The 15,422-nt window shown below is 34.9% G+C and overlaps 1 protein-coding gene across 1 annotated transcript in view; it reads right to left on the reverse strand.

The window, feature by feature from the left end:
* FIG4 (FIG4 phosphoinositide 5-phosphatase) overlaps positions 1-15,422 on the reverse strand; it is a 56,904-nt gene that overhangs the window by 32,161 nt on the left and 9,321 nt on the right. The window contains exons 3-13 of the mRNA XM_014964365.1: positions 14,723-14,846; positions 11,589-11,745; positions 10,429-10,479; positions 10,198-10,346; positions 9,350-9,478; positions 7,756-7,856; positions 7,203-7,365; positions 6,475-6,572; positions 4,057-4,190; positions 1,963-2,079; positions 447-492 (exon numbers count right to left, since the gene is read on the reverse strand). Of these exons, the coding sequence (XP_014819851.1) occupies positions 447-492; positions 1,963-2,079; positions 4,057-4,190; positions 6,475-6,572; positions 7,203-7,365; positions 7,756-7,856; positions 9,350-9,478; positions 10,198-10,346; positions 10,429-10,479; positions 11,589-11,745; positions 14,723-14,846 (1,269 nt within the window). The remainder of the gene's footprint in view (positions 1-446; positions 493-1,962; positions 2,080-4,056; positions 4,191-6,474; positions 6,573-7,202; positions 7,366-7,755; positions 7,857-9,349; positions 9,479-10,197; positions 10,347-10,428; positions 10,480-11,588; positions 11,746-14,722; positions 14,847-15,422) is intronic.

A 15,422-nucleotide genomic window follows, 5' to 3' on the forward strand; every position in this document is an offset into this window, starting at 1 on the left:
TGCTTTTAATAACCCATTTTCATGTGTATGAATATGTCACCAGACTTAAGTATGATTACTCCTCACCTCTTCTATCTAACATTGAATTATGCCATTTGTTAAAATGCTGCTGCTGTTAGGTGTAGCGCGACTGGTGCTGCTACACTGGTAGCACTACAGACTAAGTAGTAATAGAAACTAGTTTAAAATATGAGCATTTCTCAAACTACCTACAGCAAAATACAGTTTGAACAGCATAAGGTTTTGAAGTACCACCTAAGGACTTTAAGCCCTATTTCCAAATAGGTCTCTGGGATGGACTGCAATAATGCTGTTTACTACAAACATTAATTTAAGAGCAACCTGTGAATCACCAATTGGATATTGAAGTGAAATGGTTCACTGGTCCTCTGGGAGTGCAGATCTACATCACTGTAACTATGAGTTAATAGAATATATTTTAGTACCTGCAAGCGACCAGTGGAGACAACATAACCTCCCAGTTCATTCCACCTAAAAGGGAAACAAAACAATTACTTACAAATCTTTAAAAAGACAAAAAACAGATCATACCATGTATTGATCTACTCAGTGAGAAAGGCTGACAATTAAAAATCTGACACAAGGCAAATTTAATATCCCTGAATAGCACAAAGCAATGAAAATGCTATCCAATAGTAAGATTTTATATTTAAAAAAAAATAAAAATCTAGACTTAAAGTAGAAATATCCTAAAGCCATGCAAATATATTTCCTTTGCTCTCCATAAACCAGAGTTAGATCAACAGAAGTGTTGCCAGATTGGGTCTTCAGTACACAAATACTGCAGTAGGTACAATGCCAATGACTGGAAGGTAGAAGCATAACACACACTGTAGCACAAGCTGGTTGATTTAAATCTCGCCCTCATACATGCTGAATACATAGATACATATTGTCCAGGTCTTGTAACTCTATACAGGCCTTAGCTATATCCCAGAGCTGGAGGACACAAATCAGAAGTTAAATACATTTTGAGACAGGGGAGCAGTTATGCTTGGTGCAAGTAACCACTGAAGTACTGAGTATTTTCAAAGCAGTAGCATTCCCCAGCCTGCCTGGAGCACTGCAATGGCAAGCCTACACGCTGCTTCTGAGACTCACTGTGCTCTACTGAACACAGCACTATATGGATGTACTGATCTTCTTCATGTGAGGTTGCAGCCCTGACATCTGCTGCACTGCATGGCAGAAAAAAGCTCTAAAAGAGCCTAGGAGAGTTTTAGCTCAGGCTGCTCCTAAATAAAGGTAAGGTAAAAAGGCAAGGATGCTTCTAATGTAAAATACGGTTGCCTGTTTGGGTAATGATGAATTAAGTCCCCAAAATGAAAGCTTGAATCAAAAACTTACTGAACTTTTAACGTGGGAGTTAAGGACTTCATAGAATTCAGCTGAATGTACCACTGTACCTCTGCTCTGCAGCAGCCTAAGCAAACAGTTTCTTTTAAAAAAAAAAAAGTTTTAAATTTTGTATGTATGAATAACAAAATCCAGTGGAAAACACCAGACTCAGCAACGTTTAGATGCTAGTTATCTTATTAGTATGCCTGAAAAGAAGCCACTTACTAAATTCCAGAGAGTGTTTGCTTTGTTAAATTTACCCCCAAATTTAGGATTACTTTGGTTAACATTAAAAAACAAAACAAAACTTTATATAAATACACATGGCACAGATTACAAGTTAGAAATAATGGTTTGAAGTAAGAATTCATTACAAGTAGAACAGCAGCAGCACAATTGTACTCCCTATAGATTTTTCAGTGTATTAGTATTTCTTAGCACGTGCCTCTGACTCCAATCCTTTTACCTATAACTTCATAATGAATTATATTTTTTCACATCAGTTTAAACCTTAAATTAAGAAATAATGTATTATACAGAAGTTTCAGACAACTTTCCAAGGAATAGCTATTATTCATTATACCTCAATTAAATTATACATACTTTTCATCTGGCCGCAAGATACTGCAGTAGGAATCGGGTCGGTTTACAAAAAATCCAGTCTTCTTTACTACACTTTCTGCAATCACATTCAGTCTATCAAGAACATTGCAAAGCTTGCTGAGGAGAGAAAAAAAACAAACCACACAATCAAAATACATAAATACTAAAAAAATTTCCACTGCTTGTAAAGTCTTTTATTAACAAAAATCATCTAAAGGAAGACTCACATCACAGTTTTATTTATCCAACAGTAATTATGTCTATAGTTTTCTCAGATTTTACAGACTTAGAAAACAGACACTGATGGTATCCCAGCAATTTTGTTAATTTATTAATAAAACTTATTCCATAAACTAGAAGTGGAAAACTTCAAAAATCTAAAACTCCTTGACTTTCATATCACACTAATTTTTCTCCACCAAGTTTTATGTGATTCACAAAATAAGAATGAGGCAGAAAAGGATATATGATTATGCTGAATCATATTGCCTCATTTTGTTTGCAAGGTGCTGTTTTGTTCAATAACATCTGTGTCTGTGGGTGGCCTTCACAATGTCCTGCACATCCTGCTCAGATCAGGACACCCATCCATACATTGTTAGGGACTTTAACTTCTGTTTGCTCATAATTTTATTTTCAAAAGATTTTATTACATTGTTTACATTTCAACTAACAAAAACAATTATTTATTTTTTAAAGATTGCTTTTACTGAGACAGAAGCAATATTTGGGAACATTTCCACTGGGACTACTTTCCAGCAACCTTACTTTAAAATTAGATATTAAAGTAAACACATTCGCAGTATTCCTCAAACTGTCAACTCCTTAGGACGATATACATTATCGTCCAATCTCAAATACGTTTTGCTTGCATAAATAATTAACCTGGTTCAAATTCATCAGTTTGGGTTTTTTTTATATCTGCACTAGGGCAGATATGTATATAAATTCACTTTAAGTTTACAGCAAGAAGAGGAATCCTTTGATCATTTCCCATATAGGACAGACCACTAAGCTTCATCAGCATCACTCCATATGAAACCCAAGAACTTGCATCTAGCATATCTTCTGAGAGGACATATATCCTTATTTTGAGATTTGCTATTTAATCATAACACAAACAACTGCATATACACCTAACTGCACACAGTATCATTTTAGATTAGAACAGTAGTGTGAAAACATGTCAATTTTTAAAGTAACAGTTTCACACCCACAATTGTATCAACCAACCTGTAATCTCAAATAGTGCATAAGGATTGTTTTCCAAAGCTTTTTTCATAAAATTTTAATCAACAAATTAATTATATTCCTGCCCTTTGAACTATACCAGTTTTTCCATTGTTACTGATCTAGTAACAGATATCTGAAAGCTGATCCAACAATTCTTGTCATTCTTCTAGAATTTTTGGCATCATAAGATACAGTAGACATACGCAGGTCAGAGAACTTTACAACCAAGTTGTGTGTAACTTAAGAATAGCAACCTACACCCGTAGATTTAATATGTTTGTGTCTTGTAAATATTTCTGCGTTTAGGAAAAGATTCACCCTTTTCACATGGTACTAGTACAGCATTCTGTTGCCCAAAATTACAGAATAAGAAGTTAGAACATATTTGCCTTTCTAAGATACTTGCTTCTAAAAATCTGAATGTTTTATAACATTGAAATTAATGCCCTCATTTCCTTTTTGAAGATGCAATGGAAAAGACTGATTGATGTGAAACCCCTTGTTTTCCAAAATTTTTTAACTTAATAAACTCAATGACTGAAATGGAAGAGCTGACAAAAGTATTGTTTTGACTTATGCAAAATAAAAAGTGAATGTTGATAGGGTTTTTTTTGTGGCTTTTCTCAAAAATTCTCTTTTGCAGAGAATTTCAATGTTTTCAGGCCTTGCTCCACTTTGGTAACAATCCACAGAAAACATCAAGAATCCCTCAAAAAGCTGGGGTTCCATTCTGTCCATAAATCTTAATAAAATTCTTCCATCATTCCTAATCTATGTTCAACTGAAAATAAAGATATTCAGTAGCATACAGTTATTTGTACTGTGGCTAAGAGCACTATTACAAAGAAGGATCTTTTCTACCTTTTAGTGTATTTGGCCATATCCCAGGGTATATATATAATTGCATGCTCTGGGGGTAAGAACTGGTTGAGATACGTCACAGCAGCAACAAGTTCTTCACTAAGAATCCTTTCATGCTTTCTTTTCTCACGTTCCTTTAGCAAGAGTAAAAGGAAGTTAACATTACAATTTTCATTAACAAATCTATGTAACCCTTATACATATATATGACATATGTATAACAGAAATTAAAAGTTGAAGCTGTAACAACAGCAGGCAGTTCTTCATAACTAGTACAATTAAATTAAGAACAGAAGAGACACAAAAATCTAAACATTCTGGGGTTTTAACAGTTGACCTGTATTAGTAGCAAAAGTCACCCATCTCAACTGTGCATAATCATTGGCTGAAAAAAGAAGCAAAGAAGAGCACGAGGAAACTGCACGGGGAAGTGGCTGAGTCATCATCCCAGAAAGTATTTAAAAGATGGGTAGATGTGGTGCTGAGGGACATGGTTTAGTGGTGGTTTCGTCAGTGTTAGGTTGATAGTTGGACTCAATGATCTTAAAGGTCCCTTCAAACCTAGACGATTCTTTGAGTCTACAACTCTATGAAACTAAAGTGCTAATATAGAGGAAATGGGCAAAGACAAAAGAGGAGGAAAAATACAGGCAGAAAGGAAAGTATCCCATTCAATTCTGGGACACAAGTGGACCCAGGCAAATTCTTCTCCGTTATTGACAGGAGATAAGGAACAACAGCTCCCATCTCCCAGACTTGCAATAATTTTAAAATATTTGAACTATCTTGCCATTCACTGAATATACAATATGTTTTGGCACTCTGTATGGCTTTCCTCTTAACTTCATCCAGACTAAAACCTATACTGAACTTATGTTATAGAAACTGCTTTAAATACGTAATAACAGTCACAAATAAACAAGCCCAAAGGAAGCCTAATGCATTCATTACTAGTTAACAAGTTTCTAGGATAGACAGATAAAGGAGGACATAGATTTATGTTTTATCAACATTTAAGAAATCAAATAATAAAAGAACTGGAGATAGAAACACACAGTATTTGTGTAAAAGCAACATCCAAAAAAAAGGCATTCAGGTTTGGAGACTTTCTCCCCTCCACACACCTGCCCCGTTTTTTGGTTTTGCCTTTTTTTTTTTGTTTTTTTTAAGCAGTACATAAAGTCAGAAAGGGACATGAGTTTAGCATCTTAATATTTAGCATCTACAGAGATGGAAAGAAAGAGATGCATTTTAAGCCACAGTATCAAAAGCCCTGTCAATAAAAGCATATAATAATTCACGTGCCAAGGTTATGTGGGCCCAAGCTCACACTATAACAATGGCTTCTGAAAGCTATGGCTGCAAGAGATAAAATCATTTCCTTGTAAACATATGCCATCCTAAGTTGATTCCACAGGCTATTGGAGAATCTAAAAGGCACTCCTACACAGGAAAGCTTCTAGAAATAGAACATAGGTTGTATAGTTGCCATTTATTATAACTTAAGAGTTTTAAAAGCCTTCCTCTTGTATTTTTCCTATTTTTTAGTAGAAACGGATCCTACATACACATAAAAGATCCTTTTTTCTACTGAATGCAATTCCACAACATGATGAATAAATTATTATTTTTTAATGACAAAAAAAGAACTAAAATACAATTCAAGCAAAACAAATCAATATATTAAACTCCAATGTGGAAACAGACACTGCGGCAGAAAATGTCTGGATCAGACCAGAAAAAAAAAAAAGCAGCAAAAAAAAATCTGCAACACAAATACAAGATTTAATAACCAAAATTACAGCGCCACCCAGAATACAGGCTTTGTACCACAGCCTCTCACACAGCAGTGAACTGAATTACTACAGCAACCATGAAGCTCCCCACATTAGTCCAGTCCTGTCAACAGTGGCACTGCCCATTATCTATCATCAGATGCTTCAGTCTTCTCTCCCACTCGTACTTCCATGACTCTACCAGTCCAAGCAAACAACAGAAGATAAGTCTTTATCATAATATTTCAAATAACTCAGTCATCGTTGTCAAGAAGCCTACATACCTCACTTTGCATGGAACCATACTATTTTAGCATTTTTTAGCGCTAAACTAAATTTAGTGGTTAATTTATTTGGAGTTACTCACATCTAAGGTGTAACAGCAAAAATCTGAAAACAGAACAGAAAACAAAAGGATGCCATATGTCTATCAAAATGGACAGCGTCTTTTTGTGAAGGGGTAGTGTGAAAGCAGTTAGAGAGCTATGTACTATTCCATGCAGGATAAGATGTATGGAGAAAATATGTCATTTATAAGCTAGTATTTAGCTTAGAGCACAACCAAAATCTCATGAAGACTGTACAGAAATAATGATCATATTAAAAATTAGAAAACATATAGAACACATTCAAGATATTGTACCTTCACAAGATTCAAAATAATAATGGGAGAGCCAAATCTCTGAAGCATTTGGTCAAAGTGAAGAGCAGCAACGTGTGCAAAAGGATCTGCTTGGTCCACTGAAACAAATACATATATACAGGACTATATTAAGTAAGCTGTAGTCACTTAAATCGCTTTCCCTTAAAAGTACTCTTCACAAAATACATACTAATTTTCCAACAATGATACAATTGCACACTCTCCTCTCTTCTCATGCAAAGCTGTTAAAAAAAAAATCTTCCATTTTCCAAACTGGAAGTGACTTATTAACCAAAACTTCCATGAGATGCTTACAGAGTGCAATTATTCTGGACCCATTAAACTTAGCCCAGCTGTTTTCCACCATTTTCAAGAGGTTCAAAATTGTATCCACAATACTAAGATAAAAGCGACTTTGTATACAAAATAATAAGCACAAAGAAAGTGAACATCTTCAAACAGAAGTTTTTTGTATTCCATTTCGGAATGTGAAGTCTAAGACAGAGATTATTTTTTTTCTATTCTATTTCATCAAATACAGCTTTTTATATGGTTGAATGTTCATATGCCATGATGTTTATTATGAAGAACATTGGTTTACCTTAAATTATGACTTCCTTCCAAAAATGTGTTCATTTTTGCAAATTTAGTTTTCACATACTCTCTCAAGTGTTCCTTTAGGACACAGCACCATTCATAAACCACCACAAAGAATAATTTGTACATACACGTTATGGGTGGCTTAGGCATCATAGTTGAAATATCTTGAGACCAGTACAGAGGGACAGATCCTCGAACCTGAACATAGGAAGAATAACTTCCTGCAGAAAATGACATAACTGAAGCATCATAAAGTATTTGTTCAGTTTCCACTTCATTGGCAACATCTCCCTAAAACAAACAGAAATACACATGGTGTAGACAGGACACTCCAGAGCTGCATGAATTACAGTGAACTGATCATTACAAACAATACAATTAAACTGTAAAACACCAAATCATAGTAGTGAGAACATCACTGAAGGTCAAATTCCGATTTGTGCCTAAATGTATACTATTAGATTATTATTTTTTCCTCTATTTGGGCAGTAACATTATCTGTAAATGTAAAAAAAAAGAACTACCAGTTAAGATTTATTCTCTAATAGCATAATTTAAAGCAAAGCCCTAACAACCCTCTAAAACATTTCAGTTCTCCATTCAGTCAAGATTAAGCTTGCATATTGTTCAGGAGGGTGAGGAGTGTGCAGAGAGGAATCCCTAAAATCACATTTAATTTACCTCGCAGTTTGCTCCTCGTTTCAGAAAACGTGTTCCAGCAAATTTGCTTGATCTTCTGGCTATCAGAGTGACATATATAGGGCGACCGTATATTAACAGTTCTTGAAAAAGAAGTTAAGGTTCACATGTCATGCAACTCACTCCATGCAAGCAAAAAAAATTCTAAAAGAGGTGTATGAAAGTGAAACAACTGATTTACTAAAATCTCCTTGACAGAGATGAGTATCACTTCCAAATTTCTTTTGCATCTGGGAGAAAGCATTGCCCTTTTCAACAATCATTTTGAAGAATTTTGAAAAGGGAATCTACATTACAATACATCAACCACTTTTCACAACATTTGGAAGAGAAGTATTTCTATTTTATGAAGTGATAACTGAGGTAAAATAGGTACAAGAATCACTGTGAGATGCAAATATTAATTTTGTGAATACTAGGATTAAAGCCTGGGAACTTCGACTTTCAGATCAGGTATATTAGTCATCCTCTACTTCTTTGTCTACAAAAGTAGATAAATTTGCAACTGCTTAAGTAACACCAACTGTCAGCCAGAAGCAAACAGCTATGGATGCAGCAGTGGCTTTCTTTTAGACTTCTTATTTTTCATTAAAACCAAAACAGATAGACTTAGATGTCTAGTGTGACTATTATTTCTTCCTTAGCAGAAGGGAGGACAAGAAAGAGGGAAGATGACATCTGCTTATGCAGGCATAATGCTGGTGGGTCAGATCCACAGCTACCACTTTGATTAAGTAAGACCCCAGAGGAAATAGTGGGATATGAAAACAGAGCTACTTTTCTGTCTGGAGACCAAGCCAATGACCTACAATCATGCAAAAACAAAATTAAATTTTGCAAAGACACTACTGACTTTAACTTCATAATTGTATTTGCTTCCCCAGATATTTTGTTGACAGGCTTTTGAACTAACATGATACTGTTGATGACTAAGACATAGTGTCTCTGTAATACACTAAAATCTTATCAACTAAGATGTTGAGATGGCATTTCTTTAGAGTGTGATATGCATTCGGACTTTTTTTCCTCCTACTACAATGTACACAGACCCATTTATCCCTTTTAAATAATATATACTAGGGAAAAAATATTTCTAGATGTTCAGATGTCTGTTAACTCTCTTCACACAGCAGGCATGAAGTTCTACCATCATCTTCAACAGAAACAGAATTTCTGCAAATCTCAGTTACTAAAAAAATGTTTTAAAGGAGATCAATAAGAGAATGTATCAGTCTCAGCAATTCAGTTTTATTTAGCTTTTTTCTCCTTCCTCAAATATCAATGAAAAATACAGCTGAGCCTTAAAATCCTCTCAGGTTCTTCATTACTAAACCCCATGGTTACAAACTCTGTCTCACTGAGAATACAGTCTACCTGTGTCAGGACCCTGTAATAAGAATATAACCATATTTCCCGTTTAGCCATAAAACCTAGAAAAGTAATGAAAATAAAAATGAACTAATAATTCTAAAGTGGAAAAGTATTTACATGACAAGGAAATAATTCAATGTATTTCAGACCTTCAAACTTTTAAAGAGTCAATAAACCAACATTCATTACAACAGTAAAAGGATACTCGATTGCCCACAGAATCCATGAATAATATACAGCAGCCAGTCACGATGAACAGTATTTTTCACTGCCTCCAGAAGCTTGCCATTCCACACATACTTTTCGTAAGGCTTACTGCAAACCCCAAATACACCTGGGAAGTTGTTACAATGAAAACCCATTAGCAATTAAGAAACAAGCTTACCTGTATTGAACTGTTTCAAAATCCAGGTCATTTGACCTTTATTTTGATTTTCCGTATTGACAGTATTAAGAATTTCAGAGGGATGCTTTTCTGAGTGTTTGGGTTTTTTCTGAAGTGCAAAGCAAAAGGGAGAGAAAATAGTTTTCCTGTCTGGCCGGTCACCTTCACACCCTTATGAACATGTTAGATCCAAAGTGAAGGCTGCTGTTTTCAACTTAAATCAATAATTTTTCTTAGACTTCCTGATAGAGCTTACTAAATCAAGTTGATACTAACTTCATACAATTCCTCTGTTGTCAATATTCTCTAATATGAAACAAAATAGATTTATTAGTACTTAATCACTTAACTGCTTCCCACTCTCTTTGTAATTCATTCCTATTGGGAGTCTTACAAGTAAGTTGAAGAATCAATTGCTAAAAAATGTCAGCATGCTCAATTATCTTCCTGAGTTGCAATGCAAATTAAAAAAAAAATGATGAATCACCTCTAGAAAGTGCATTGTTCAAATTCAGATTGACAATTTATGTAATCTTTTATTAACTCATGACTGTTAGGACTACCAATCAATACAGAATACCCAAGTGTTTCTCAAAAGTAAACTTAAGTAGAACATATTCTAAATGTACTCATGACAAACATTAGTTTCATTAGGCATATTGGCTTACCGCTTCCACCCTGTGTTGAAAGTCCTTCATCTTCAAATATATCAAAACTCTCTTGTCGTGTCTGAGTTGTTTCAGTTCTTAATGTCTCAAGTGGCATTCTCAGGACAGTAAGATTATACTGAAGGGAGTGAGATAGATCATAGCTGTAACTGATAGACAGTTATTGCTTATTAATAATTGTAGATGCACGGGACTTGCAATTTTCTAATGGAATTGGTAATGAATACTTACCTAAAATAGAAGTTGCTGGAAAGGTCCACATTTTGAAAGATTCTCAGATACCTAGCAAAATAATTCAAGTTAAAGGCAAAATTATCACTTTAACCAGACAGACCCCAAGAAGTCACTCAGAGGATGTCAGAAATTAAACTACATATTAATATTGATTCTTGCCATAAGTTCTCTAGCTATCTTACTATAATTGTTTTGGCAAGTAATTCCACTAGAATGTCAGCATCTAGATTAGCTACATCAATTAGCCTTTTTTTTTTCTAAATCCAGTGCCTACTCGTGTACATATTCTGTTTCTTTAGGCAGCTGTAGATAGTCATAGTTTTATTTTCAACGTGAGTCAAATTCTCTAGGACTTACACAAGTTAACTCCCAACAGTACTATACAATAATTAAATATTTTCACAGTTATTCTCCAATAAATGAACAAGACAAGAAATACCTACTTCAGCGTGTCATACACTTGCAAATGCTCAGAAGAAATCATAACACTGTCTATGAAAGATAAAATGGCTAACACCATAAATATATAGGTGTAGCCCAAGCCACAACAATAGGTCAGATAATGTGGTCTGCTGCATTCTAAGAGGGGAGACTGAGCTCTGTGATCAGTCACATCTTAAAGTGAAAACTTTTTAAAAAGTTACCATTGGCTTGATTTATTACTTGGCAACAATTTACCATAGTCCATCACAACTTTTAGACTATTCACACTTGGTACAGACTGAAAAGTAGTTTATTGATATAATTTGCCTGGTATTTCAAAGTAGTTGTTACCCCACCCTGAAAAAAAACACCACCAGAATGTACTTGTACATTTCATACAAAGATTCCCTGCTAATCAAAGGTCAAAATTTCTTTCTTTAGAAAAAAAAATCACAGAAAGGAAAAAAAAGAAGCTAAACTTACCAGTGGGTCAGTTTATCACCCTTTACCAATACCAACATTCACATGATTCTGACAATACAGAATCACTAAATTAAATAATTTACTTAGCACTTCTTGAAGAGCACAAAAAGATGTCTTCAGGTGAGATTAGCATGATGCTAGAGCTAGTAGCAAAAGAACAGTAGGAATTCTATGGCTGAAATTTCTGGTTGCAGTTCACTATTGGTTAGAAAACATTCAAAAAGTACACGCTGTTAACCACCATTATTTACCTGGCTTCATCAGGATGAGTGACTCTTACAGAGTCATTTGGAATGTAGATCATGTTTGTATCTTCTATTTTATATATTGCATGACCTCCGATATCTGCCATTTTTCTTCTTTTTGTAATTAACACAATATAGTAGCCTTCTAAAAACCTGACAAAACCTGTTAAAACAGTATTCAAATGATATCAGTTGGATGTTTATGTTGATTTGAACAGGCATATTTCGAAAAACAGTACGAGAATTGCTTCAGGATTTCACAGAATTTTTGTTTGTTCTTAATATATGTACTATGTGTGTATATATATATACACATCAAAATATATACATATCACATATCTTACAATTCACCCCCAGTAAGTGTTAATCAACGAAGTTCATAGTTGTTTTTTTTTTCCTTCCACTGTGCATATTTTTAATATTAAATAGTAGAGTTAAGACCCTGAAAATTCAAAATAAGTTGCTGCTTAAAGATACTTGCATTTGCTTTTTATAGGACACTCATTGCTCAGAGCAAGGCATACCCTACTTCAGATACCAAAAGGTTAATTTTCCAGGGCAAGGAGGAATCTCAGTCCCCAATTTCCTATTCAGGCTTATGTATTCTCTACTGGGGAGGGGCACAGAACAGCAAAAGGAGTTGAGGGTCCTACACCACCTTTGTGCTCTCTCTCCTTAACAGTAAGGAATTATATTCCCTGTCTACAACACCATCTCCCCCAAACTAATCCCCAAACTAATCAAGCCTAATCCTTTCTTTCTATTTCCTCTCTCAGATACCAACACTTGACCCTGCTGAAGTCCAGAGGGCTAAGGAGGTAGAACGGGCAAGGTCTGGCTTTATTGCCTATAAAAAGGTGGCTTCTGAAGCCTCCACCCTCATTCTTTACATCACAGGGCACAGCCATGCTTCTTCACTGAATTCTTTCTTTGGATGTCTCTATTACGTATCACTAGGAAAAAGCATAACAAACCTTTAAATACAATACAAATGTATAAATTAAAATTAAAAATAGAAATACGTAACCACCCCTGAACCCAAATTTGTATAGGCAGTGCTAAGTTTTAAAACTAATAAATTACATGAGTTAGCTTTTGGAGGTAGCTGCTTGAAGGGTTGCTACTAATGGAGAGCCTAAAACTCAGTTACTGCTGCACTGTGAAAAAATATATTAACAGGGGGGAAAACCCCTCACAATTCACATTTTTACCTGTATTTATATTCAGTTATTTTAGCTTTGCATTATAAATTAAAGAAGGATGAGCAAAGCACACATTTTCCTCTCTGTCACTGCTGGAGGCTGCGATGTGATTGAATGAACTGCGATTCTTTTCTTCTGCCTTATTAGCCCCCCTTGGAAATATACTCTCACCTGCACAAGGACAGGAGACCCTGCTGACAATAAGAAACAGTCTTTCATTTGAAGCAGCCAGACTATTGAATTTCAATTGTTAAATAGCAGTCAAAGTTCTTCCTGTATCCTCCAGGTACAGAAATCACTTATGTGAACACTCTATCCTTTGAATTTCACCAAATGTTACACTAAAATCTGACAAGAAACCCAGCCCTTTCCCTTGCCCTGGTTCTCTCCATTTAAAGGTGATTTCTACTTCTGAACACTATGCAATGAACCACAACTTAGCCTATCGGCACCCCCATTCTGAGTGCACTGCATGCACTGTCTCTGGTTAATGAAATAACCGGAGAACAGAACAAAGCTGTCCTTTCCAATTCTACAAAAAATAGCCCTGTCCTTCTGACCTGAGCCAGGAGGCAGAAATAAGTGACCAATTACATTCCCTCAAATTACACGTTTATACAGATATGACTAGATAGAATCAAGATGGAAGATGTCTAAAGCATATATTTTAAAAGTGCAAGATAATCTGAAAATCACTAAGAGAGCATGTTACTTCTAATAAAGTAATCCAGAAATAGTACACCGTATCTGATAACCAATACATTTGTATAGCTACAGAATAGAAACTCTCCTGCTAAGAAGAGTACATACAAACATACAACTAGGATGCAAAATTTTCATTGAACACAACCACTTTCTAACCGAATATATTATCACATATTTAGATAGTGAGCACTAACTGCTTGTGCAAAAAGAGCCAATGCTGCAAGACTGTTAGAAGCTTCTTTAGGTTTACCCATGTTATTAATACTCTTAAATTAATGAGGAACATAACCCTCATCAGAGGAATTTCTGAAAAGCGGATCCATTGATAAGTTCCAAAATACTTTATGGGCAAAAAGAATATAGAAGAAAGTTTGCTTAATCTGCCACTTTAGATTAGAAGACTAGTACTTTCTTATGTTTTAGTTGTTATACAAAATTCAGAAGCATCTTCTAAAGTAATTGCATTCTCCACACCCTCTGCAGCTTTGGATTTAGATGTTCAGATATACATTAATGCAAATAAAACACACAGTATTCTTGGGAGCTGTCAGAGCATGCATTAACATTTTTACTTTGGAAACATCACTCATCAATATATCGATCTCAGTATCTGACAATAGGGAGGAAAGTAGTAACTTTCAGACGAAGTTAGAAGCTATTAAATTCTTGAAGCAATTCTCTAGGATTATTGTCAGCTGATCAGCATTTAAAAATTCAGTTGACCCACTAGTCAGTGATACTTGCTCAAACATGAAAAAGAAATACTTGAATATGTCACTGCAAAAAGTTAACCAGAAAAGAAAATTAAGTCATCTTTCTGAATAGTGTGTGATAAAGAAATAATACCTAATAAAGGATGGCAACTTTTCTTTTCTTTTAAAAAATACATTCTGTGAGCTCTGGAATTCAGGTGATTTGTATGCTACAATCAGTTGATTTTGGTGAGATTTTTAATCAAGCTTCCAGAGTTTGGCTATTTCCTAGATCTCTCCCTTAGTGACAAAAAAGAGACCAGTTACAGCACAATTCTCACCTCTGTATTGCCCACCTGCTTACACAAAATACACAAAAACATATTTATCTTTGAGAATGAAATTTCTCAATCCTCTTCAGTTTTAAATAAATAAATAAATAAATGGAATCAAGGGGAGACACAAAGATACACAGCACAACATGGTAAGCATGACCTGCTTAAGAAATAAATCATTTTATAAAACCAAACAAAACACTTACCTACTATACCAAAAGCAGAAACAGCTCGAGATAACCCAGAAGAGCCCTTCTGCCCAATCTTTGTTCTGTTTCCCAGGTCTAAACGGCCAAGAAGTTCCCTCACCTCTTGTTGCGTATATACATGCTTTAAAATAAAAAGTCACTTACATTACTGCTTTGGTAGTTAAATGTTTTTTTCATGCCAGAGAATAGTAGAATTTGCTTAAATCAAAATTCCGCTCTACATCCTGTCTCCTATTTCAGTCCTACCAACAGGCACAAGTATTTTTAACGCACACAACTCACCATTCACTGCAACAGAAATAGTCAGCGTCACACATGAATTCAAATATTTCTACATCTTACGTGTTAAGATTTTGAACCATAAAATTCCTGGAAAGGAATTAAGTTATATTTTATTGTGTACATTAAAACTCTTGTTGCTGCTGTTTATTTTGCTTCAGATATGACATATCAGAAACACTAAAAATTTAGCTAGATAGTAATTAAATGTATTTTTCACTTAGATCAGCATAGCTAAAGAGAAGAAAACCATTGGGAGCCTATACATAATAAACCGAAAAACTTGGGAAGAGCAACCTGATCTAGTGACATAACTCTGAGCACGGGCACAGGACTAGATCATCTCCAGAGATCCCCTCCAACCTCAATGGTTATTATGATTCTTCTGCATACCTTTGTTGAAACAGATTAAATCTAA

Source organism: Calidris pugnax, unplaced genomic scaffold, assembly GCF_001431845.1.
Source record: "Calidris pugnax isolate Ruff unplaced genomic scaffold, ASM143184v1 scaffold219, whole genome shotgun sequence".
Taxonomy (NCBI): domain Eukaryota; kingdom Metazoa; phylum Chordata; class Aves; order Charadriiformes; family Scolopacidae; genus Calidris; species Calidris pugnax.